The sequence below is a fragment of the Molothrus aeneus genome, chromosome 1 (assembly GCF_037042795.1).
Source record: "Molothrus aeneus isolate 106 chromosome 1, BPBGC_Maene_1.0, whole genome shotgun sequence".
NCBI lineage: Eukaryota > Metazoa > Chordata > Aves > Passeriformes > Icteridae > Molothrus > Molothrus aeneus.
In genome coordinates, this window is record NC_089646.1 from 116,331,514 (window position 1) to 116,359,256 (window position 27,743).

General features: G+C 39.4%; 1 protein-coding gene across 1 annotated transcript in view; it reads left to right on the forward strand.

Annotated features, from left to right (window-relative positions):
- CLVS1 (clavesin 1) overlaps positions 1 to 27,743 on the forward strand; it is a 99,032-nt gene that overhangs the window by 24,444 nt on the left and 46,845 nt on the right. The window contains exon 3 of the mRNA XM_066563442.1: positions 9,141 to 9,315. Within this exon, the coding sequence (XP_066419539.1) occupies positions 9,141 to 9,315 (175 nt within the window). The remainder of the gene's footprint in view (positions 1 to 9,140; positions 9,316 to 27,743) is intronic.

The following is a 27,743-nucleotide window of genomic DNA, read 5'->3' on the forward strand; positions in this document are numbered from 1 at the left end:
CTGGCAGCATCATGATTCTATATACTTTTATCAGTCTTTATTGCATAAATCTACACAGTTTCATTTTTTTTCCTGGTCCTTCTCTCCTGTTCACTTGAATCATCATAACAAGTTTTCAACATTGTTTCTGTAGAGACATGCAGGTAATTTTTTTCTAGACTGCTGTCTTATGAATGTTTATTGCATCTGTTTTGAGCTCCCCAGTGATTATTTCTACATCAATAATATCAAGTTCCTCCATCTTGTCAGCTATATCAAAGTTGCTTATTGTTCCAGTGGGAAACCTCTATGATATATAATACTTGACACAATTTTTCATTTATTTATAAGAAATGATTAGAATATTTTCGTGTCTGTCTTTTATGTGCCTTGGAGGGCTCTAACTAAAACAAATTATAAATCTTATTGTGATTGACGTGAGTTTTGTACATATTTCTAATATCTGCTATGTTCACTGCCTGGATTTAAGTCCAGGCATAAGCCAAGTATATTCTCTCATTTAACAGCCAGTTTAGGTGCTTACTAATGTATATTTGCATTTCTACTTTCTGCTGCTTCTTCTCATGTCCTGGTAACCTCTTACCCCAAATGTATCTCAAGAGATACATTTTTTGAGGCTTTCTGGGATGAGTAACCAGGTGCTGTTTGAATGTCCACAAACAATAATATGACTTTTGCCATTCTGAACACAGCACTCTCAAAATATGTGCATTGGTGAGCAGTTATTTGATTTTAACTTTGCTACTTGATCTAGTCATCATTGAAGTCTGCTGTAAGAGTTTCTCTTTGCAAGCAAAGGGACAATTAGACAATTTTCTTGGAATTCTTTAATGTAAAATATGAAAATATGCCATTTGGTTAGCTAATAAAAGATCTTCTTGTAAACTTTTTATTATTATTTTTTTAATACAGCTGAAGTTTCATTTTGCAAATAAAAGGGGTCCTGATACTTTAGACAAAAAGTAGGATTTGCAAGTGGCAAAATTATGTTATCATATCACCCAGTAGTAATCTTTTGGCAGACAAGTGGGGTGAATGGTGGTGTGAGAAAAAATAAATGAAAAGTCAAGTAGGTTAGTGAGGAATAGCAAACATTGTGGAAAACTCTAGAATGACCTGGAAAAGCAGCCTTATTGTGCAAAGAAGTCAAAGAACATGTTGGATTTTAATATGTGGCCACACCTGATATGAGATCCTTCACCCTTTCTTAACTACGTGCGCTTTTGTCTGGATTTTCAATTACTTTTAACCTTTTAAGAAAAGCATTATGTCATTATGGACACCATAATTAAGAAGTGTGCTTATTGTGCAGTGGTGGTCAGAAAAGTTAATTGTTAGGCTGCATTAAGAATAAGATGGTGAAGAAATAGGAAAATATAATGATTTCTTTTATCCATGATGATATTCCAAACTCACCTTGAATATGAATTTCACTTTATCCTGTATTATTTCAAAAAGAAAGGGATGTAAAAAAATACAACTATCTGACCAAAGCAAAAGAAAAGGCAATGAAAGGAATTCATTAGTGTTATGAACAAGAGAGGTGATTACATCAGGAGAGAACAAAAGATTCAGGGCTATTTCAGATGGGAAGATGTTGAAGATGCAGAGGAGATATGACTGGAGAAGACATGGTGGAATCACACAGAGAAAACATGATTCCAGGGAAACTGAATCAGTGGTGCCATTTGTACCTTCCAACAACAAAGCAAAGGAGCTGTATAATTGCTTTCAGCCATTAAGCAGTAGCTTCATAATGTTCAAAAGAAAATCCCTTCCCTTTCGGTAATGAAAAATTAACTTGTGAAATGCAATGGTGCAAGAAATTGAGCAAATAGCTTAGTGTGATGCAAGGATGCAAGAGGGAATAAGAAAAGGCTATGCAATCACACAGAGTAAAATAAACAACAGAGGTCATCAATCCTAATGATTCTGGCCATAGCCATTCATGTGCCAGCCATTCATTTTGTTCATTATTACTACAGCTGTGCTTTGAGGAAACCATCACAACACTGGTGAGATCACCATAGGAGATTAAAAACTACCTCCTAAATGGGATCCTGATCTGTGTGTTACCAGGAGTCATCTCCTAAATTCCCAATAGTGCGGCCACTAACCTGAAACCACCGAAGACTCCCTGGCTCTGCTCATGCTGGAATGAACTCTTTGCCTCTCCCCCATGCTCCTCACAGGGGACACTGCCTTTGGGAATAGCCAGGCAAATTATAGCAGTGGCTCTGTCAAACTGATTTATTGGTTGCACTTAGGGCGTTTAATAATTTCCACAATATCACAACACACTGCCTGAGATTGTCATTTATTCCTTCTCAACAGAGAAATTTACACGGTGTGCGAGCATGGCATGGCCCTGGGTGCTAAAAAGGTGAGAAAATCACCAATGTGGATCTCAGAAATACTTAATTCCTAAAAGAATAAACCAAACCCACAGCCAGAGGAACAGTTCTACTGCACTTGAGATTGAATTCTGGCCTTTTCTGTCAGCAGCAGGCTGCTGAGGAGAGTTGTACACTGCTCTTGGGAGGCCAGCCAAGCCCTGCTGCATCCACAAGAACTCCTTAGGAGCAGTCAAAGAACTTGTGCTGTGATAGGTTGCAATCAGTTGCCTGCTCTGTTTGGGATCAAGTTTCTGGAGAGCTCTGGGAGGGATTTTTTTAAAGTCTTGGGAGTGTAAAAATTCTTTGCTTTATCTTGGACTCATCCCCTGCTAAATGGTGTGACACTTCTGTGGGCTGAGGCAAAGGGAAGAACAGATGCCAGCTTCCCTTGGGTGGAAGCTGGTTCTATCAATTGTCTGAAGAGCCCCACCACCAGAAGTATCCCTCCCAAAACCCAGGGTCTGTGAAGGTCCCTGTTCATCAGCCAAATTACATGTGGTCCTTGCTCAGTCACATTAACATCAGGGACCAAGTATTCATTTGGTAAGGGTGCCTGCAATATGAATGACTGCATGTGGGAGGAGGTTCATAGCACAGACTTGAATGCAGAATGTGTAATTCGTGGGCTACTGGTTGCTATGGAGTCCAACTGAAGTGGAAACTGACAGCAAAAAAAACCAACTCATAATAATTTTATGTACAAAAACCTCTAGCAGAAACATAACAAGGGAAAATTTTTATATCTTCAAGGAAGTCACTGAGAGGCAATTTTTGCATGATAAAAAGAAAAAAAAAAAAAAGATGCCATTTTTTTTCTCAGGCTTGTACATTTCCTCTTCACTTGGCTGTGGCAGAGGCTTCCAGCTCATTCTAAGCAGGAATTCAAATCTAGCCAGATATCTGTGTGTGAATGGCCTTCATTCAGTTATAAGCTAAGCCATGCATTTCTAACATTACAAATGTGAAATACAGTTCAGGTCTCAGCTTAGTCTATGCTATTCTTTCCAACATCCAATGCATTGCTGGACTAAGCACTTCTGAAGAAAAAAACAGTACACCATCTATCTGCTGTCCTGGATGTAAAGTCACTTGTAAATTTTATTTATAGAATGACACAGATGCTGTGGGGAAAAACTTGCTCTCTTTTCATTACAAAACAGGGGAGATGCTTGTTTGAAGCTGACATACTGGAACAACCAAAGATAGCTACGCTGGATGCGACAGAAGAATTAATTTGGAGCTCTGACATTAACTTGATGTAACCCGTGTTTTACTCAGTAGGAGTTTCCTGTACATGCATTCTGTTTTGACAGAGGAAAAAAAAAATTAGCTTGGGCATGACAAAGAAGGGTATGGTACCCCACAAAATAAGAAAATTGCCCTTATATTTTTGTGTAATAATTTTTCCAGTTTGTATGTCAGTAAATTATTCATATTTCTTGCAGCTAACAAGTTTATGTGGCTTTGAATTATTCTATGAAGAAAGTTACCTACAGCAGGCCAAAATATTCTTTGTGAGCATTTGCTGCTCGAGCAACTCATTTCCTTGAATTGCAGGCAAGCCTTGCTAATTCCTGCACATATGTGTGCTATTCAGACCTCGGACAGGGGAGACAAGTCCTCTTCAGTGCATGACTCAGCTGTGAGCTCCTCTGTTTGACTCTTCATCCTCTCTAGAGCAGGATTAATCAAGGGAGTCACCGTGTTCACTTGTGATTCTTCATCCTGAACTTATTTTTCCTGATTATTCTTTAGCCAAGGGCTGCCCTGAATTGTGCACATGAGAGACCTTTCCTCATCGAAAGTGATAAGCTGTGAAGATCAGGTTTTGCAGCAGCTAGAGTGATTGCCATTTCCCTCTGATGCCAGAGAGGCAGGGTAGTTACTCAGGATCATGAATTTGAAGACATGAATCCTCAAGGTCTGTGTGTTAATAATTTCTGGTACTGATTTCAGTAGGGGTGAGGTTTAATTTTCTAAAATAAATATGCACATTAAAAAACACAGATGTTTTCCGAGAATACAAGAATGGAAGTTTGGGGCTTTCTTATCAATACTTCATGAGCAGAAAGGAGAATTTAATCTGATGAAATAAATGACTTTGTATGATTTATGAACACCTTTTCAAAGCCCACTGTTGACTGGATTCCAGGGGCCTTGTTTTATTCATATTTCATGGATAACATACCTCAGCTGTGTTTGGGAACAATTAAAAATGTGCCTTCCACCTGCATGGATCTGCTGTGTTGTTCATGTCTCCCTTTCTAAGCTTTTCATAGAATCATGGAATCATTTAAGCTGAAAAAGTCCTTTAAGATCATTGAGTCCTACTGTTAACCCAGCTCTGCCAAGTCCACCTAGCCTTGTAGATGTGGCACTAAGGGGCATGGTTTAGTAACCATGCCCCTTAGTGCCACATCTACATGGCTTCATATGTCTCCAGGGCAACCCTATCAATGAAAGAGCTTTTCCTAATATCCAATCTAAACCTCTCCTGGAACAAATTAAAGCCATTTCCTCTTGTTCTGTCACTTGAGAGAAGAGACTGACCCTCACCCTGACACCTTTTTCAGGTAGTTGTAGAGAGTGGTGAGACCTCCCATGAGCCTCCTTTTCTCCAGGCTAAACACCTTCAGCTTGCTCAGCCACTCTTCACAAGACTTGTGGTCCAGACACTTCACCAGAGCCATTGTCCTTCTACAGACCTGCTCCACACCTCAGTGTCCTTCTTGTAGTGAGAGACCCAAAACTAAACATAGAATTTGAGATGCAACCAGCTTCTTGAACTTGGAGTAGCTCAAATAATTTGGGGCAACCTGAAGATGTATTTCTGGACCTTTTTTTCTGCTTCCTCTTCTGTGTTTTACTCTCACTGGGAATCCTCTCTGCAGGGCAGTGTCAGCTCTCCCCATTTAGAAGCTAAATAGGCATTTTTTTTCTCTTGGTGATTTCTTTGTGTATGGAGGGAACAAAGCAAGATGTGGTCTCTTACTTGATTTGTATCTATGCCATGTTTGCAGCTTGCCAAATGTTATGGAGCTTTGGCCACCTTCTCAGTATTAGAGGAGAGAGGCTCTTACTGCATATTAACTTAGGGATATTAAGCTGAATTATCTGCAACTGCCAAGACAGCGGCGCTCATCCAAAGTTTTTAGTTTGCCATCTCAGGGGACAGTCAGGACTTGTAGTGACAGTTTGTTTTTGCTTACTACCAGACAATCTTAATGGCTTCAGCTGCCAGTACTTCTGTACATTTGTACTTTTAACTATCTGAATAATCCAATTAATTTCACTAGCATGCCTAAAACAGAGCCTGTGCTTAGTTTTTCAGAAGGAGTAATGTCAAAAGCCTTTACTGATGCTGTCTTCTCCAAAATGTATCTCTTTCAGTATGTCTTAGTTGCCCCCTTATTTTCCAACAGTCCCTCAGCTTTGTTATCCACGGATCTCCTCAAAATGACTGGTGGCAGATACATGCAAATAGAGCATTTAATTTCCTTGCAATGTCTTTATCCCCTTTAATTGTTCCCACTGCACCCTGGTACTCCACTGAGCCTTCTGGTTCTCTCACAGCCTGCTTACACCTCTTATAATTAAGTAATTTCTTCTTATTTATTTTCATGTTATGCCTTTGGCTAATCTCCCCACCAAATCCCTCAGCTAAACCATCTTCATTTTTGTGTTACATTATTGTTCCTTACCACTAGCTTATGTTGGGCTAACTTCCCATTTTCCAAGGGGTATTTGAAGAGTCTCTTTTGTGGTACCTTTCTATTCAGCCAAGGCAGATAGGCACACTCTCTCCCTCCTCCTTTTTCTCTTTCTGGGGCTTGTGCAAATCTTTTGTAACTCATTAGTGGCTCACTTCAGTAGGCGTCATGCTGAATCCTTACAGGACCTTATACATTTCCCTTTGTGTAGTTGTCATTTATTTCACTTTTTTTTTCTGTGTGAGAGGGTTAAACTGGTGAGGAGGGGCATTGGAGAAGGGGAAGGGAACATTAAGCAACGGAACAAAAGTGATGGACTAGTAAAAAGTGGTTCTGTGTTCATGCATAGAGAATTATTTGGATGCAAATCAGTCACACAGCTGAATGATTTGTCTTAAAGCCCCAAGACTCGAGAGCAGAGGGCTTGAGACTCAAGTGGCACTCTGTCTGATTTCTATCCAGGCTCTGCATTCATGGAACAGTGTGTCTGCAAACAACCCACCTGGAGGACTTGTGTGCTGCTTTTATGTCTCCCTGTACTCATCAGAAAAACGTCTTTGTGCTCACTCTGAGTTATTTCCTATATTGCAAATACATAGAGAGAGGAGGGATGTACTCAGGGATAGCCAGATTAGTTGCAAACTAAGAAAATTGAGTGCCATATCTCCCAGGTAAATAATTTCTACTGAAAGTACAGGAAAGTACAGGTGAGTAATTGTTTGATAAATTGGCAATTTATGTAGACACTCAAACAAAAGACACTCAAAGACAAAGACTGGAATTCCTCAGCACAAAGTCCAAGGGGAAGATTTTGCACTGAAATATTTCCATTGTCATTTAGAATTTGAGTGCATTACAGAAGAGATGGCAAATTCAGAAAGTCATTTTGTGTCTGTAGCTCAGCTCTCTCAGTCTCTTATCAGTCCCTCCAGCACTGGTGGGCCACAGGTGTGAGCTCCAGGTGTTCTTCTGGGTTTTCAGTCCAGGGCAGGTTTGAACAGTTCCAAGAAAAAGAAAAGCCACAGTCTAGGGAACTTCATTGCCTCAGCTAACTAAAAACTAACTAAAAAAGAAAAGTAGAGCTCTGTCCCGCTGTCCATCCATGCTGCAGACAACACAGTCCAGAAGCAGGAATGTGGAGGAGTGAGTGCAGTTTCTGAAAACAAACTCCATGCTTCTTTTCCCCCACTTTGCTTTCTTAACCAGTCTTAATGGCACACAACTTAATATCTAGCATAAACAGAAGAGATGACTGGGGATATAAGCATCATAAAGTCACCCTAGAGCAGGGTATATTTGTTTTTTTCCACCAAATGTGGTCATCTGATGCTGCTGCTTGAAAGTCATCACCATTTCAGTTAAGCAGTATGTAGTATATCACAGTTTTTCAAAATAAATTTAGACTTAAAATACATGCCAATTGCCAATCCAATCAGTATGCCTTCACCTGATATTGCTAAGGAAATACTCCTCCTTTTAGCTGTTTAGTAGAGCTTCCCCATAGTGTTTGAAAAGGTCAAGGTTGTCTTGTAACTGTAAATGAGGGAGGGGTGACTTGGTATGCAGCAAGAACAATTATGTGTCTTTAAGCTCAATAAGCTCAATTTATTGCCCCAATAATTATACTTAAAAGAAACTTCTAACTTTTGCAGAAAGGCAGAGTGCAGAAGCAGCTTTTACAAGGGATCAGGTCTTTATAGAAGGAATGTACATGTCCACTCAAAAGCTATTGAGAGAAAAGAGAAAGAATCAGAGAACAATTCACCATTTACTTTTAATAGAAATTTAACTTGTGTTGATGCCATTCAGGGGTAGAGGCCAATGGTAGAGAAATTTGTTTTGACTGCACATACATTTGTTTCTCTCAGGCAGAATTTGAAACAATGCTCTTGAAGGTTTGAGGGGATTTGTTTTAAATTGATGAAAACAGCAGAAAAGAAATAAATTAAAATCTCCATGGGAGAAGATGGTATGAACCTTCCCTGTAAAAGACCTCAGGTCTCATGAAAACTTGAGAATAATGCTAAGGTAAAACAGATTGCACTAGCAGTATATCACAATTTCATTTTACACAAGGTTATGCTGCACTTTGTGAAGCTTTCCTTACTTGTTACTCTCTAATGGAATGTATTGTTTGTAAATAATCTTAATGAAAGGACAGATGAGGAGAGTACCTAATTCAGCTTGCTGGGGTATAAGTATGGACTAGTCATTAACGTGTCCAAGTCTTGCTTTTGTGAAATGGAAGTAGTGAGGAAATGGAAGTAGTGAGAAAATGGAAGGGGTGAGCAGCCCAGGCTTCCCAGAGCAGACTTTCACATTAAAGAAAACATTTCAGCACTTTCTTCTCTTTTACTTGTTAAATGCTTCAGGCCCTCCAAGGTTTTTAATTATTCTCCCAGAGCTGAGGGAAGCCTTGTGGCCAGCCTACTGTAGCTGATAATTAATAAAGAGCTCTCATTTTGAGCATACGTAGCCATTTTTCATGTTGCATTTGGTTTGCAAAAATAAGGTAACTGTCAAACTGTATTGTGTAAAGCCTTGGATCATTCCTTATACTCAAGCAGGAAGGCACAGAACCTAGTTGTATGATACCTTTTATATTAGTATTGTACTGATTTATTTCCTTTTCTGAAAATAAGGGAAACAAAAAACTGGTAAGAAGAAAGGGAACAAACTGGTAAAGTATATCCAAACAAGCAAGGATTTAAATTGATAGCTTGAATTTATTTCATTTTATCACAGAAAAATAGTTTCCCAATGTAGCTTAGCTAAAATCTATTGAAAGGACTACTAGTAAAATTGAGGAGATCTCATGCACTGTTTATTTTATCCATCAGTGAGCAGGATTTATCACAGCAAGCAGTTTTGGAGCAGGAACTCTTTAAAGACACCTCTGAAACAACTCTTTTTCAGGATTCTACCAGAATAAATCCCTATCCTTCACTCATGCCCCACCCATAACAAAACTGAGAATCTTGAGGTTTGAAGACAACTGCAACCATTGATTTTTTTCCCCCTGCTTTTGCTTTAGGAACTCCTTCATAGATATCCTTCGGGCTATTCTGCTTTCCTTGGAAGTGCTCATTGAAGATCAGGAGCTTCAGATAAATGGCTTCATTCTAATTATAGATTGGAGTAACTTCTCCTTCAAGCAAGCCTCCAAGCTCACACCATCTATCCTCAAACTGGCCATTGAAGGGTTACAGGTAGGTGGAGGGTAACACATGTACCTGCAACTTTTATTGCTGCAGACAGTGATTTTTGCTTCATCAGGCCCTGGGCAAAGTGAAGGGAAGAGAAAATAATCCAGAATGCTTTAATGTTCCATCCACTTGCTGCATAGATCGATTTTCAGACATCTCATTTTGTCTGTCTTTCATTTTTATTTCAGTTGTAAATCAATGTAGCCAGGACGTGTGTTACTTACCACAGCATTAAGAAGGAGAGTTAGAGATTTGAGGTTTAATCCATGAGAGAATTCAAGGGGATTAGAATCCAGCAGTGTCTGCTTTCTGGAGTGTGCAGTCCACATGCAAGCACATGTGTGTGCAGAGGGGGGGTAACAGGAGATGAGAGCAGCTCCCTCAGCAGATGGAAGAGAGCTGCTGTGCTCATGAGGATGTGTTTGAATAGGACAGAAATGAGGAAGAGGGAGGACAGGCTCCCTGTTGTGGCCTCATTCTGACTGCCTTCATTTGTCACACAGGATCCTGTTGCTTTATGGTTCAGATTCTTGAGGGGCTGCACTTCCACTTGGTGCTTGCAGATAAATAGGAGCAAGCTAAAACCGTGTGCTGTCACGGGGTTGGGTAGGAGGTGAGGACAAGGCAGCTGGGGACTGATGGGACAACCTGAGGATAGGACAACCTGAGGATGGGGCAACCTGAGGATGAGGATAACCTATGGTGGTCAGAGAGGACTTCAGCCCCTTCCACTAAAGTCCGAGCCCATCTCTGGTGTTAGACCTGATAAGGACATTTTACATAACCTTACTATTTGAGGGCATTTGATAGAATCCAAGGGCTATTTAAGTTGGAAGGAGAGCTGGAGATCACTTTGTCTGACTCCCTGCTCAAAGCAGGGATGACTTCAATCTTATACCATCTTGCTTAAGGACCATGCTTTCATGCTGCTACATATATAAAAGGAGAGATAAGTAATTGTTTTTTTCTTGCTGAGTACTTACCAGATATCCTGTTGTCATAAAAACCTCAAGAAAAATTCTCTCTGGTGTGTGCATTTTTATTTTAACTTACCTTCCAGAAGGAACAATTTGTTCAACTATTTTTTTGACTAGCAAATTATCTACAACTAGATCATGATTGTGTCTGCTTTGTTTTATTATTCACAAATTAGGTAGAAAAATCTGCCAGCAGTTTTAAGCCTGTGTTCCCCTTTGTGAGGAATTTTCATCTATTCTAACAAATTAGAAAGTCAAGCTGTGCAATTAGTCCTTAGCTCAATACCTTATCTTCTCCTGCAGATACAGTATCCTGCAGATACTATCACTTCATACAGAACATTCTGTGCTTCAAAAAAACTTCTAGTCAGAAGGAAGATAAAGCCAAGTGACATTCATAAGTAAATCAAATTCTAGCAAAGCATCCTTGTGCATGTCCAAATTTAGCTTTTCCATCTATTCAGTACGAAGCCAATCCAGCCTTCATCCCATCCAATTTCTGGCCATGGCACCGCCAGGTTTTGTGCCTCCAGTTTGTTTGCATTTGTCAGCAGCAATACTAGAAGTACTGAAGCCTGGAAGTACTAAAGTTGATCTTATAATTCTGTCATTAGCCTGACATCCTGTGCTGTGCAATTGAAGGAGGCTGCCTTGCTTGAGTATGCAAGTGCATTTTGTTTCCTATTTGAAGTTGAGTTACTGTAGTCTTCTCCAAGATTAGTAAAAATATGACTCTCTCTGAAAGTACAAATTGGGATAACATGTCCTAAACTTAGCTAACCACTGGCTTTGTGAGTAGTAGGAGTAGTAGGAGTTGTGAATGCTGCATTCCTTTTCACCAGTTTTAGAAGCAAGACATTCATGCTTATAAAGCACATATTTAGCATACAATGATGTTGGGGGCTTTTTAGTTTGGGGGGGTTTTTGGCTCTCACCATTGCTGTTGAAGTCCCTTCATTGAGACTTTGTTCTATTATTATTGTAGAAGAACTAGTGCCATCCTAGTGTAAAATTTGTGTGAAATGTAGTTGAAATGCAGAAGATACCTACATACTTTAGAAAAAGAGTCACTGCATTGGAGGTCACTGAAAGTAAAAACGTCATGATCCCATGAGATGATGATGTCCAGAAATAAAAGCAGATTGTTTTAGTTTCTTGTTTTTTTCTCATAGCTAAGGCGCTGTACAAGTACAAATCCTCAGACAGGCAGATTACGTGGCTATCTCAGTCCTCCTTTCTATGAAGAGATTTTGGGTTATATTAAGTCCTGTCTAAGTCTAAGTGGATGGAAAGAAAATAATTCTCTCTTACAATTTCTCCTGGAGCTGAACCCATATGTTGCTATTTGTGCCAGGAACTTTCAGCCTCTCCCTATGTAATGCCAATTTTAATGCCATAGAGGAACAATTTTCCTATAGTTTTTAAAACTGTCATTCATTGTTTCAGACCATCATATTCTGACATATCAAATTACTTTAAAAAATGGTATTTAATAATTTGTGCATTTGAGTTTTTTCTTACATTCAAGTTGCTTTCAGCTAATTAATCTTTTCGCAATTCCATGTTTTTGCATTTGCCTTCAATTAATTTTTTCTCAAATTACTGCTACAATGCATTACAACTAAAGTGCAGACAAGTATTACAAGTATTACACAGGTGCATATATTAATTCATCTTGAGTAGTAAAACAAACACTAGTAAAATCTAATGCACTTGGCTGCAGAAATGAATATTATTCAGGCTGCTCAGATTCAAACACTGTAAAATCTGTAAATACTTAGAAAGATGAAGTAGGAGTTACATCACCACATTGCTGAATGCGCATTTTGCTCAATACTACTCCTTGCTCTGTATGGATTTCTCTATATTGCATCACACAAGAGAGTTCATTGTATCTCAGTTACTTACGTTATTTAATGACCTAAAAATGCCCTTATGCCTCCACTTCAAACAACAGTAGTTCAGATGTTAAATAAGTATTTTTATAGTATAGCAATTCTGATAATGTCACAGCAGTGTGGGGACAAATGTCGTTGTAGTGCCTAAGCCATCTCTGATTAACAAGCTCTGCTGTTTTAGCACAAGACAATTGTCACTGAATGCTTTGAGCTTATGCTGTACTCCTTCCTAGATCTTACAGACCTCTTGAATTTTAACACATAAAGGACAAGATTTTCATGTGTATGGAAAGATGGGGAAAGAGATGTCTAAAATACATCTATTTTGCCAATAACTTTCTGAGTTTTCACTTCTAATCTTCATTCTTTTAATATGAACAGCTTTCCCCCTTCACAGCATGTTTTTTCCTGTTTTCTTCATATGCGAAGTCACAGTTCTTTGTGTGCCATGCTGACTTTATAATTATCTTATGATGGTAGAAAAAATTTAATTGTGGCTTAAGTTAATCAAAGACTGATCTTCTGGCACTTTGCATAACAGAGAAGAAGCATCAGAGTCCAACAGCAAAGGTCAGAAACCCATGTTAAGGTAGTGATGCAGGTGAAGCATGTAAGAAATGGCCACTTCTCAGTACACAGGATGTTTGCTACTGACCACTGCATTCAGAGACCCCAATAATCCTGGAAAGCAAGGCTGAAGTGTTGCAGTGAACACAGACTTCATGTCCAGTGAAACCATTTTTTACTGTAAGGCTGGGTGGTTTCTGCTCTGAGGATGCAGTTGGTTGGCCTCCAGACAGGACTTTTGATTTCATGGTATACCAATGAGCATAAAGAAACACTCTTTGTTCCTGCCTTATCCAACACCAGAGCTCTGTACTGCAGTTCACGTATGTGCATGCACAGAGCAATTTAGAATTTCCCCCAGCCAGTACTCTGAATTAAAATGCAATAACTTCTCAATAGCATCCAGAAATCTTCCAAAACCTTCAAAACAGCAGAATGTTTGACCTTGCCTGCTATTTCTTTGATGAAAGACAAGACAGAAGGCTATGGTCTAGCAAGACCCAGCTGGGTGGCTTATGACACAAATCAGCAAACTGGATTCAAAACTGACCTGAAGATCAGGTTTGCACTCCAGAGTACCTAATACTGCCTTACCTAACAGGTAACTTTCCCCAAGGCTGTCTCAAGGTAGTGAAACAAGAAATAGGATGAATGGTTATTTCCTGGCTGTATTCTTTCTTTCTCTGACATTTGTGTCATACCTAGGTGTCCTCAAATGTGATTGCAGTGACTCTTAAGAAATAAACCATATTCCTACTTTGTGACAATGATGAATCATTGCAGGAGTAGTCCTTAGGGTTCAACAGGGCTTTGATTGAAATTTCACAATCATTGCATTGAACAGCAGTAACAGGAGGGAACAGCTGAGATCTGTAAGTAGGAATTTGTCTCCTGAGTTTCATTGGCAATAACTTGACAGAAGATTTGACCAACAAAGGACATTAGGAGAACAATTAAATTTCTTTAATTTATCTTCAGTTTATCATAATCCAGCCAAAATTTGAAGCTAGCATTTCTGTGAGGAGGGGAAAAGGAAAGGAAATCAATGATGCTTGGCTTTAGAACACTTTGATCAGATAGTGGTACAAATAAAAATCTTTGAAAAAAATATTCAAATAAGGGAAAATTGTATAAGATTCTCTTAGAAAATTGTCAAAGGTACATTTGCTAATGCTACAGAATAGCATTAATGTTTAGATGAAATCAGAAAATCAAGCTAACAGGTTTGTTTGGAGATTATTCCACTTCGAAATCTAGAATGAGATGCCAGTTTATGAAAAACTCAGCCTGTTAAGAACCATATGAAGCTTTTTGATATTTAACATAAGCAATAGATTTTAAAAGTATTATTTTTTATTTCCTCCTACTGTAATTTTGTAGGATCAAGAAACCTAATGTCAGTTCAATTATAGCAGCAAATTACATGTCTTTTGGCATAATCTTATACAACCAAATATTTTTCATTTTGTGCTTCAGAAGGAAGAACTATTATATAAAAATATGCTCAAAAGTGAAGAAGAATGTAGATCTTAAAGGAAAAAACACAGTCCAATATTATGCCGAAGGTATAATATTTTTGTATGGCTTTTTTTCCAAATCTTACTGAAAAATTTAAGTCTTTAGAGCTGATAAAAGTTTTCAAGTCAGAACCATTTTTTTTCCTGGAAGTATACTGTATTTTCAGAATAGCATTATTACAGTGGAACAGATTTCCAAAATTATCTGGAAGTATATTTGTTTCAATAATTTTAATCTGGGAATCAAAATGCTTAATAATCTATTTCATTATGAGTGGTAAGAAGCATTTGATTTCTGCCTTAATTGTAAGTATTTCTTGCTTTTTGAAGATTGAATTCAAGTGGAGGCAATGGAACAGTATTTCAGAGCATCATGGCCTGGCTTAATGGGCATAATTTAATACTTATTATGGTCAAACTGGGCATCTGAACAGAATTGAGGCAGTCCTTGAGTGTTTGGAGAATTCACCAAGCCCTCTGCCCTGAAAAGTTGATGTCTCCTTCACCAGCCCAGACTGGGGTGGAGTCTCCAGACTGGAGCAAGGAACTCTTCTTTCCATGCTTCAACACCTTTGTACTCTGAAACCGAGGTAAATGTGATCTCTTTGTCTGAATAAGCACTTCCAGTAGAACTCTTAATGAGTCATGTGAAGGATGTAGGGTATAAGATGCCTGGCATACTGAGTATAAGATAAGACTCTTCTTTCCACAGAGTTTTTGAACATAATATTGCTGATACTTGAAAATTTAGAGTGAATGAGAATTCTCATTGTAAAAAGCTGATAAACACTCAGCCTTTCTGTAGAAATTTGTAGTGTAAGGTTAAGTCTGCCTGAGCTATAAATATCCTATGATGCTATTATGTCTCCACTGGTACTTATAACAGGTCATATTAATAGAAAGACAGAGCTTTATCATTGCCTGCTGAAGTCAGAACAGATAAAATCCTCGGTGACAGAAGCTATGCAGAGAAAACCATATACAGGCTCATGTATCCACTGGCTTGCACAGGGACAAGCCAAAAAAACCTTAGCACCTCATATAAAAAGACCCTAAGTGTAGATTCAACAGTTTATCTCTTGGAGACTGACTGCAGATTCAAAAGTTGTTCATTCTATTGTTTGGCTTCTCCTCAGCTTTTCATGTACACAAAAGTGAGCAGAGAGCTGAGGCCAGTTGCTGGAACAGTGTAACTGGCTGTGGTTCTGTGCACATCTGCAGAGAAACGATGATCTGTGGCAGCTGAGCATCTGTCTCTCTTTCCCTTCCCCTGTTAGAAAGAAACCTACCTAAAGGCAGACATTTTTTGCAAATTTATGTCCAGAATTTAAAGACTAGTAAAAAATTAGGGAAATACTTAGATTTTGGATTTTTGCAAAAACCTTGTCGTTATCTTCCCCAGGATATGGAAATTGAAGAAAAGGGGATATCCTAGGCTGGGTCCTAACTGTACCTTTAGTAGTATCCTACCAGAGGACAAGTGATTTCCTCAGAATATAAAAGCAGGATGTTCCTGTGTTGTAATCACAAGTGTTCATGTGTCCAAAGGCATGTTGCAGCTTCCTAAAGAAGAGTGCCTGTTAGTAACTCCAGAAGATCTGCTAGGAACTCAAGCTTATTTCCATAGAGACAATATGAGCTATATAAACATGGGCTAAACTACAGAAGGGGGCCTACAAGTCTGGTCTGTGAAGGAAATAGAGACCTCCTCCCAGTAAGAATAATTGAACTGTTCCTAAAATAAGACAACTTCAAATTCTAATGATCTTCAGCAACTGGAAAGTGCCTAAAGATCAGAATTTATTAGATGCTTTAAGATGTAATTGGATATTCTGTTTCCTAAACATATGTAGCAAAAAAACTTTCTTGGTTTCAAGTCCTCTATCCTCTACTCATGTGAGACATCAGACTGCATATATACACAAGTATTTGAATGAAATAATTTGCAATATGTACACATAAAAAGCATACCATTTATTTTTTTCATTAAAGGCTGCCTCAAAAGTTCCCAAATCTGTTTACCTTGCTACCTTTTCCTTCAGTATTAGAATGTGCTTCACATAAGAGACCTGTGTTGGAACATGAAGCCACAGCTAATGATGAGCATTTAGTTTCCATTGAAAGAAGGTCAGTTTGAATCATTCCAGAAATGCTCATGCTATCTGTCTCCAGCAGCTGTTGTGATATGTAGAGTGAGTACTCTCTGAGCTGCCAGTGAGGGAGCCTTTGAAATTAAAGGAGATGAGAAGAGGGATTGACTCATTTTATATTAAAAAAAGGTAGATAAACAGACTTTGCTCTCTCCAAGAGAAGGCCTATGTTCATTGTGTGTCTAGCATCTCTAGGGAGCTGACTGGAACAAGGAAAAAGCAAAGGATAGCAGGCTGCAGACTCACATTTTTCACTTGAAAACTGGAATTAACTGCTTAGTAGAATTGATCAGCCCTGCCATGTTTATCAGTTGGATGCTTTGGGGCTTTTGGCTCCAAGTAAAAGACAAGCTGAATATGTTAAATGGAAAGTCTTTTTTAATGTCAGTTATTACATTTTAATAAAGATCTCACCAAGTTGCTGATAAGCATTAGAAAGAAAGAAAATAGTCTTTCAGTCCCAGCAAGGAAATGTGAAAGTTCATTGCAGTAAGTCTGCCTTGAACAGAAAGTAGCTGTTTCTTAGTGGTAGACAGTAAAAAAGCAGCCTAGAGCTAACACCAGTCATGCTCAAACCTTCCCACCAACATAGGCATAAATAGATCATGTTTTATGTTGAATTTTTCTTTCTCTCATAAAATATGAACCTGGCCTAATGTTCTTGCATTAAATTACATTATCCCTGTCCTTCATAATTTCATAAAATTTCAGGAATGATGCATCTGTAATATGTTCAACTTTTTTTTACAACTCCAAAAGCTTTCTCCTTTTTAGCATGGGAAACAAGTGAATGCTTCCTGAAGAGAGTATTTACTTACAGGTAATTTCTTGCTGTGACAAATATACACAGTGATTATGCAAAAATAGAAAGGAGATTGCATATACAGGACTAGATTAGAAATAGAAAGGAATAGTGACAGTTCAGTGAGAGCTGTTTAACAACAGAGGTGAAATAGGTGCTATTTTATCTGAGTCGTGGGGTGGCAATGGAGGTACATGTGTACAGGGAGATGGAGGGAGAGCAGGAGGAGTCATCACTCTGATATGACTGTACACAGTGGCATGGATTATCCCCTGAGCACAGGTAGACAAGGACTTGGCTCTCTCTAGGAGAAGACTCATGCTGGAGCCTTCACTAATGACTGCAGAACTGCAATTCCTATCTCCAGGGAAGGCAGCTGTGGCAGGATAAGATCAGCTGTCCCTTGACACCCCTGGCTCACAGCCCTGTCTTTAGCACATGCCTTCAAGGACGTGCTGCATCAGTGGAACTGCCTGTGGGTCCCTGACCTCTGCTGTGGAGCACCCAGCAGCTCAGCTCACACAGGTGCAGGGGAGGGCTCTTGGCAGGACTCTGTGTTCATTCTGCTCCTCTAAGCAAGGTAATTTCTGGTGCAAGTTTTTAACAAAAAAAGCTGCTGTCAGAAATATTTTAAAATTCTGCGGAAAGGCAATGATTTTTAGAAACATTTGCCTACTTGTTGTTTGACTTATGTGCAGAAAACTAGGACTTTTCTGCACACATAACAATTTTCTTTAAATCCTCATGTATTATTATCTCCTCCTCAACAAAGGAACTTAAGAATTCCTCAAATCTTTTATGGCGTGTATATTTGTATGGTCATACATATTTGTATGGCAAATATGTGTATGATCAACATGGTCAAAAGAGACTAGAGTGCTTTCAGTAAGTTTGAGGTGAAGTCCCAGCTGATGCAAATAGAACTTTTACCATTGTCTTGATGGAGGCTGTAATTCCATCCCTATTAAATCATGGCAGAAAGTGATTTTCCACTTCAAGAGAGATTTTTAAGCTTGCACAAAATTTCCCTCAATGTCTGAGCACTTTTTGGAAATTCTGTACATCAACAAGGACATTTGCCTGGTGATCTTGAAGAACTCCATTTTGTCCTCAAATATTTTTATGTCTCTTCTTAACTGTGTGGAATCTTAAAATTAAACAAGCATTCCTGAATAGCAGGAGCTTCTTGATGTAAAAATGTCAACCTCAAACACCACAGTCTTCCAAGGAATGTTGAAAACAGCAAGAGAAATATTCAACCTATTTCCTTCTCCCCTCATCCCTGTCCCTTGCCCCACTAAGCTGTGGTTTCAGCAAATGGACATTTTCTGAGGAAAAAAAAGTATTTCAGTGGGAATTCATCCAATAGTTCTACTTCCTTGTAATTCAAAACTTCCTATTATTAGTTCAGGATGTGTTTTTCGTCCCTTTCTGGTAGACATATTAGACTATTGGACCATTTGAATGTAAATTCTGATTTTCAGTCTGAGCACACTCCCACTGTTAAAAACTGTTTGCAGTGGAATCAATTTAAAGCAAGGCCAAAGGGTAATAAAAATAATTTCCATTTCAGAGGAGGCTTTCTGACCAACTCCAATCTACATGCAATAAAAATGCAGCAAAGAAACAACATAGCTAACACAAGTATAATTCCAATGCAAATATTCTTCAAATAGCAGATACATTTGGAAGGTCATTAGATTGACAGTTTTTCAGAAGAAAGGCAGAAGTATGAATATATATGTGATGAGCAAAGAACTTGATGGCTGTATAAGAATTACAGAGGAAAACAGCAGAAATTTCAATGAACTGAAAATAGAATGCAAGCTTGCCTAGGCTTATAGGGTAAGATAAATTTTATTCTTCTATTTTCCAAGAGAATTTAGAATTTATCATCTTTGAATTAGTAAGTGTGCTCAGTAGCATATATGCCCAGTGTCTGGAAGAAATGATTTCCTGTGGCTTGGTGGGAATGTTTATGTAAATGGACACCTGCAGTTGCTACAAAGGGTCCTAGTCCAACTTCACACAGAAGTTTCCTGATGCGTCCCACTGCCAATCCAAACTTTGTTTGGTGTCCCTTAGAAATACAGACAACCTGAATTAAATTCTGAGGAAACAACATCTCCTCAGTATAACACAGACAGCATTAAACTCCTTGTGATGGTCCTTGCCTTTATCACATAATTTATCAATCTCATTTCCAAGTGCAAGGGAAGCTGCAAGGAGACAGTCCTAAAGAGATAAGGATTCCTGAATCTGCAGTGGAACTGAAATTAATTAATTGGTACAGATAAAGCTTCTGACTTAATTAATCACCGTAACTGGGCTTCCTGTTAGCATTGGAGACAATATCTACCAACCACTCTCTCTTAAAATAAAACAAAGATTAATTTTCGCATTCGAAACAAACCAGGCAAACTTCAGTTTCTGCTGCTGGCCACTGTCTTTGCTTAAACTGAATCCATGATCACTACAGTGTGGAGACTGTAGTCATTTGCCACTGGGTGTGGAAGAGCTTCTGGGACAACTATTCACACATAAATAAATAAATGAATAAATAAATAAATGCATACATACTTTGGCCACAAGAGCTGTGTCTTATCAAAAGTGAGATAGCTCGGTTTCCCTGCAAGATTCTAGCTTATGTTTAGAGTGGATCACCCCACATATTCCTATCTGACATGGATATGTGTGTTCAAAGGATTTTCTCATCATCCTCTAATATTTGCTGCTCATGGAAGAAGGACTGTGAATACTAGAGGAGTTCAACCACAGCCATCAAATCAGCTAGCCATTATCTACTTTTTCCACTTTCCAACCTCACAGCTATTTCTCTACCTTTGATAGTGCTTTCTCCTCTAAATATTAAAAGAAAAATAAAGCTGTGAGGTAAACCAGGTGTGCAAGGTGTGTATTCTATGGTCCTGAGATCTTATGGCTAACAGTGTTAGGTATTCAAACACACAAAATATAATTAACTATTCAAGAAATTTCCCCCCTCCAATTTGTTATACATGCCTGAATGAATGTTAATGGGGTCACATAGCTCTTTGAACTGCTGCTGACAGAACAATAAAGAGTTCCTGTGGTTTTCAAGAAACAGCACAGTATAATTTTGCTTGCTTTGCAAGGGCATTTCTTAATGATATCATTATACCCTCTAAACTCCTGGTCCACTCTCAGAAACTCACAACACTTCAAATGACAAGTTACCTTCTCTTCTCCCTGGGAGAATTGAATCTCAATTATAATTTATAATGTGTTACTTACTCAGTGAATATTCCTTTCCTGTGCCTCTGAGAGGTGCCAGCCATGGTATTTTAATGAAGCACCCCTGTTTTATAACCTCTCTACTCTGAAACTGGAACAACAGCATTTAAAGAGCTAGACTTTTTACCCAGTTTGTTGAGTGAGGAAGGCAAATACATTCCATTTGAACTGTTTTAAAAGACAATGAAAAGAACTCAGATTTGTCTTTATTCCAGAGATGTTACACCTGAACAGTATTGCCTGAGAATGTATAAATAACTTTACCAGTAAATTCCTGCTGTCTGTGGTAAAATTAATTCAAATGTTTAAACTATTTTATTTTGACTGCTTGCACTCCTTTGAGCTCATTTCTTTTGCAAAGATATTCTAGGCGAATTAGCTGAAGAATATTTGTTAAACTAACAAAATAAGTGAACATTTTTATTAGCTTGAGTAAATTTATTTGGTATCTACCTCTAAGAATTTGTGTATACAGATTCTTTGTGTATACAGATTCTAAGCTTTGTGTATACAGAGGGGAAAAAAAGAAAAAAACCAACCCTTTGTAGTAATGCATTCCTTTTCTTTGAAGCCTGTGCAGAAAGTACATCTGTAAGATACCAGGTTTAGAGAGAACAAAAGAAAAAGTCAGGAAATAAGCTTGCATGCTTAAAGGAGACTTTGCAAATTAGTAATCTTTGATGATTTTTTTTTAATTGGAAGTTTTACATAGTACAAATTCTGTAATAACATCAGAACATGATTTTCAGAAATTAGCTGTCAGCAGCAGCGTTTTATTGGACACTCACATTGTTGAAAATAAATACATGAATTAAAGGCACTTCTGAGCAATTTGCTGTCAGGCTGCACTTTCCCCTCAGAGCAGTACCTCAGGTCTGGGTCTGCTCAAATTGCCCTGGACTGGTCAGTAAATATCCATGCCTCTGGCATAGACAGGGGCAAGCAATCAAGGATTTCAGTGCAGTGAATGCTTAATTATGTCACCAGCAAAACAAAGCTGATTGCGGTAACCACAGGCAAGAATCATTGTTCTCCTTTGTTTTGGATATTTGTACATCTGGGAGGTGGTGTCCAAGCCCAGAGAGCCAAGCCCATGCCACCTTTCCCCAGACCCTTGATGCTGTGTTTTCAAGGCAGGCCTCTTTGATCTGGGCTGGTTGGCGCTCTAAAAGAAGATGTGAAATAACTCTTGGCAGGAACATTTCACTAACAATGAAACATCTGTTGATTTCTGTGTAGATTACATCCTTTTGAGAAACCTGCCACCTCAGTAGGGACAGATTTGGAAGATGTGACATAGGTGAAGACTTTCATCCCTTCTGATTTCTTTGCCATTCAGCTGTTGTTGCATGTGAAGCAGATCTTGCATCCTTTAAAAGATTCAAAATGCTGTTTGAACATGATAAAATGCAGCAAACCATCAACTTGAAAATTATTTGTCATTTTCTTTTTATCTACCTTTTTGTACTTTCAGTCATGAGCTGACTTTTCCCTTGCATTTCTCCAATCATTAAAGCACAGCAGAGCTTCACAAGCTGGAGTGTTGACATGGTGGGACATTTTGTGAAGCAGAGCAGTTAATGCCATCTCTCTTTTTTTTAGTTGAGTTTTGGGGGATTTTTTGGTTGGTTAGTTCGGCAGGTTTTTTTGTTCAGTGTCAGAGTGATGCAAATTAGCTCCACAGCAACTCATCAAACATAAACTTCCTGTTGGGAAGTGGTTTATCAGCTAACTGAAGATCTGATTCTGTTCAATGTGGTTTAAATGAGCAAACAAACAGCCACTATCTCTCCCTGATCTCCCCCAAAAGAGACAAAAAACTAATCCTGGAATGAAATAAAAATGTCTGAGCCAATGCTATGTAAGCTAACAGGAAATCATTAGATACATACTGCCCACCCTCTCCAAGTTACACATTTCATTTGGAAACAAATCTGTACTTGGAGACATCAGTAATTATTGCCATTTATTTTCCGCTTCAGCGATATGTAAAGCTGCAGTTTTGATATAGCTTGCCAAATGCCTCTGTTGATTTACATGAAAGGTTCACAGGAGGCAGAAATATTTGCCTGAGGGATAAAAATAAACATATTCAAGCAAACAAGATGCTAGTAAAAATGTAGTAAATTCTGAAATTCAGTGGAAAACTGACAGTGTTTCTCCCGGTGCTTATCTAAGCATGACAGAGTTTGGTGGATCAAAAGCATGGAGTATTCAGTGATCCCCACTGATCCATCGCTGCTCCTAAGAGGCACTGTGACTCTTTTGCAGAGGACAGAGTGAAGGCCTGGTGGGTGGGGGCAGGAGCTGCTGAGCTGAAGGTCTATTTATCCTTTGGTAATGCTGGAGTGAGCACTGCTGATGGGAGGAGCAGGGAGGGGAGAACCACAGAGCCTTTTTCTCCATTCTCCTGAGCAGTCCCACACACACCCCTGGTGTCCTGGTGTCAGGGAAACCAGAGACTGTGACCATGAGATGACAGGTGGACTGCAGCACTATTACTCCTCTGACCAAAGACCAGGAACAGCAAAAGACCCCTGAATTCCCCAGCTGGAGCTGTGCTCTGGCAGAAAACCACACAGTTTTCCCCAGTGCTTTTCAGCTTTGCATGAGTTCTGCACAAACCACAGGAATCAAAGGGGAGAGAGTTTCATCCAGACCCCTCGTGCTACTGCTGCTTTCTACCTGGCTTTCTTTGAGGAGTGCATGGAAAGCTCACAGCAGGTCCTCTCCTCCAGGTGGGCAAGAGACTGCCAGTCAAAGCAGCTGCTTCATAATACGCTTACTGTCTCACTCTGAAAACATCCAAAAACCCCACACTCCTCATCTCTTTTATCTCCTTAACTCCATGGATTTTTTTCTTTAAACAGATATGGAAGAGCAAAAAAAATTTAAAACCCTTACTTTGCATTTGCAGTCTAGATTTTAAGTCTTTGAGGTGCTCGCAGTTAATGCCTTCAAGATTTTGTTGGCTGCATGAATGCTGGAAAAAATTTCTCCCCATTTGAATAAAAGCCAGGCTTTCATGCACTAACACAGGAACTTAATGCTCAGCTTTAAGAGAATCATTGAAAATCACAGAGTTCATTGCCAGTGCTGATTCTATGTCTCCACAGAATATGTTTTATATACATCCTCCCTCCCTTGCAGGGCACACTTGTGAGCTGGCTGCTGTTGCTGGCCTCACAGAAGAGACAGCTGCATTGGATATGGTTGTGATGGGAATGGGATGGTGGTTTGGTTGGATGGAGGAGGGGGAGAGGTGGATGGAGAGGCACAACCTCTCTCAGCCAAATAACACAAAGCTTCCATTGCCCTAAGCAAGGTTTTCTGATCAGCTCCATCACTTGCCTCATCACCAAATTCACATCAGGGTCTTTTCTAATTGGAAATGCTGTTTATTTTCAGCTAAAGTAGCTCATTACAAAAGACATCCTGCTTTGGATGTAGTCAAAAGGACTCTCTTTGGTGTACAAGATGTACAAAGACCCTCAATGCTTACTTTTGCAGTGACAATGAGGGGTGTTTTTTTCTCTCAGACTGAAAGGTTAATATTTAGGACATAATTTTCTCCCTCTTTACATCAGAGGAACATGCTTACCTTGAGCATGAAGTGCTATGTTGTCATTTGTTCACACTAGCACTGAAGAATCAGACCAAAATATCAAGCTTGATCTTACTGCCACTTGCACACCTTCTGAACTTCCATGGAATGGGGATAATTGAACAGGGAAGAGCCTCACACTATTGCTGATTTAGATGGAAAAACAGCTCATCTTGTCCATTGAAAAATGGGCAAAGTTTTATTTGGAGACCATACATTCAGAAAGTTGTTCTAGTGATATTAGAGAGCCCTTCCTCTTCCTGTTGAAAGACCAGTTCTGACCAGAAAAGAGTGATGTGTGCTGTCAGCCACTACAGCATCTTGTCTAGGAGTGCAGTAGATCCTCCACCACCTGAGCTATGCTAGTGAAGGCTTTCAGGCTTACTTGAAGTTGTGTGCTACCCCTAGCTGGATTTACTAGGCAGTTTTCAGCCACCACTTGCTGATATTTCAGTTCAGACCTTTGCTGAACTCAGAGTCCAGATCAGGTTTCCATCTTGCTTTATTCTAGCATGTAAAGCTCTACATGGAGGGAAAACAAGATCTTCTACTGGTTCAGTTTCACTCCATAGCTTTTCAAATGCATGGTGTACTTCTAGTGCTGTAAGCTCTGTTGTACCCTGGATTTTTTGTCCCAGTCTTTAACACTGGCAGAAATGTGAGGCTAGGAGGAAAATTAGCATGTACAGCTTAAAAGGAAGCACATTAGTTCCTGTACCAGAACAAGGAGTTTTTGAAAAGGAAAAGGTCTAAATGAGGCACCTAGGTCCTTGTACCTCCTCACACAGCTATTTTATCACCAAAAAAATGGATTAATAAGGTGCTGATCCATAACTGTATCTTGTACAGTGTTTTAATGTGCTATAAATAGAGGGGAACAAAATGTCTTTTCCAAAAGTGAAAATAGGTTTAATAAAGTGGTGAAATAAGCTGCATTCTGATTGCAATGATAGATCTCAATCGGAAGAAAAAAATGGTTGAGTGAGAACTCTGCATCCTCCATGAGAAAGGCAGAATGGATAAACAAGCATCACCGAGGTAGCACCCCTGGTATAAGTGGAAAGGAAAAAAAGTTTTAATTTGAAAAGGAACTGTGTGCTATCAAGAACTGGTAGTGAGTTTTTGTACTCTGCCTTGTGTTCCACCCATCATGACTTTAAAGCCTCCTGCAAAACAAGAGAGAGATTTTTGCTGACATAGCAGTCTGTCAGCAGGCAGCTGGGCTTCGGGGCACTCAGTCAATGGCATGGCAATTATTTACAAAGAAGAACAAGTAACCTCTAATTCTTCGAGTCTTAGTTGCCTTTCACCTCCCCCACCATCTTCACAAACACAGGACTAAAGAGAGGAAAATAAACCTAAAAATGCTTTCTTTGTTGTTACAGGCAGGGAGTGGAGGGGAAGGAAAAAATACATGTGCATTTTCTCCAGTTTTATTTTCCAAATCCTATAAAAAATGAAGTTCCAGATCTAATTGTAGAGTAAAAGTAAGGAAATAGAGGGTCTAAATACATCTGGTTTTCCTAAAACAGATCTTACTTTTTATTCTTTGCATCGTTTTAAAATATATTTCTGGAAACTGCAACCTGTATTTAGGCTCTCCCTGTGAGATGCAGAAGTTGGGTCATTCCCTCTGGGGGCATGGAAAGGGAAGAGGTGCTGTAGTGGAGGAAGGTGGGCTCTAAGTCCCATGGAAGTTCATTGTGGTGGGTGTAGGTGTTGGCAGATGGTTCAAGCAGAGGTGAGGGGTCCAAGGATGGAGAGCTGAGCAGCAATCACTGCCAGGAGACCAGCGTTTGGGGTTCCTGACCATGGAATGGTGAGGAATGGCAATGGCAGTCTGGGAAGGAAGAGCAGGGAAGCTGAGGGGTTTAGGCAGAAGGAGGTTTGGAGCAGAAGGTTGGAAGAACTGAGGAGACCCAGAGTTAGGTGCTGCTCTAGATAGCTTTTTGGGTCAAAGGAGATGGGTGGTCTGCTGTGCACCAAGAACTTATGTGAAACTCTGGTCCAAGATGGATACGTGGAATTAGAAAAAAACAGGAACTGGAACTTTGGAGTGATAAGGGCTGTGGGCTGTGGTTCAGTGGAATGGGTAAGGGGTCTCCAAGGTTGTTAGGCCAAAAGGGATAGGCAAAGTTTAACAGGTTGTGCGGGATATCTATGGCACATGACTCAGGTGTTCTTGCAGTGATCCTGGTTTGAAATGGGAAACACACATCACATCCTTTGGCAAAGGAACCTTCCTTTTTCATATCACCAGGGCCACTAGTGCCTGTCAGGTGGTCTACAAGGAACCTGCAAGTGCAATTAAGCATTTAGTCAACTTTAATATTTCATAATATTGCACAAAGTCTATATCTAGACCTTGCTGATGGCCCTAAATATAGAAAAGAGAGTTGTTTAAAACAGGAGGGGGGTGTGGAGGTTACCCTCCCTTTATCACTCTCTCAATTAGCATGTGAAGCCGGAAGGATCTTAACACTACATCTGACAGAAAATGCCATCAGTATTTTAAGTAGCTAGCATCCTTATGAACAGTCAGGGGGGATTTTCTCACTCCCCAGATCTTCTTCTGGCAACAGTGCTCAGCACCAGCTGGCCTCCATCACTCCTGGGAGTGTCTTTCTAGTACCAAAAGCTCACAGGACCGTATTTCACTGAATCATCATTTTTTTCTAGCACAGTTTGTGTGTATTCATACATAACAGTTCTTTGAAAAAAGGTCAGGGCTATGATTTTGAGTAAGCTAATTGGAGTTGAAAGCAGTGTCAGCTCCAGAACAAGTTCTGAGCGTGACAGAAGTGAGCGTGCCTCTCTGCCACAGTACCTCCTCTCCACCAGTCAGCCTCCCAAAGAGCCCACAAATTCATAAGCCTCTTAACACAATGTAGACACTAGGGAACTGGTATTCCTTTGTATTCTCTCTTTTGCTTACTGAGATTGGAAGGATTTCTGCTTTGAAATCTCAAAAACCCTAATGATTGGCTGCACATGCTTCTGTATTCCTAAATTATTAGTTTTTCTCAGCTCCTGATCTGGAGCCTTCTCTGGGTGCTGGTAACAAACAGGTTAAAACTTTAATCTGCCGTATGTTTATTGTAGCTACAGCCATAAAAATAGAAATGGTATACTTGTTCACAGTTTAATCAATACCCTTAGCTCTTTCTCTACCTTTGGATTTTATAAATTGAATTGTCAATACTACAGTGCAGGTACATTTCTTAAAGTTCATCAGAAAATTTGAAGACGTGTGGCTATTTTAATCTAGACTTAAAAAATACTCCTTGTGTTACTCTATTTATTTTGCTCCTTATATCCTCCAATTCAAACCTACAAAGTCCCCCTCCCTCCCTCCCTCCCTCACAGAAGTACTTGACTGCTGGGGTCTTTCACAGAGAGCTAGGAAATTATTCTACAACATACACACATACCCCAGACTATAGAAAAGATGGTTGCCACACGGGCTTGTAAAGCTTTTGTTATGCCTTATAGCATGAGAAAGCAATTATTTTTTCTACCATTCAGATTAAGAGTGTGAGGGGTGAAAAGCAAGACCCCTTTTGCAGTCATGTTCCGGGCTGCAGAAGTTCTGGGCTGTAAGTCTAGTATAAATTCCCTGTGCCTTTCTAAACACTCCTTCACA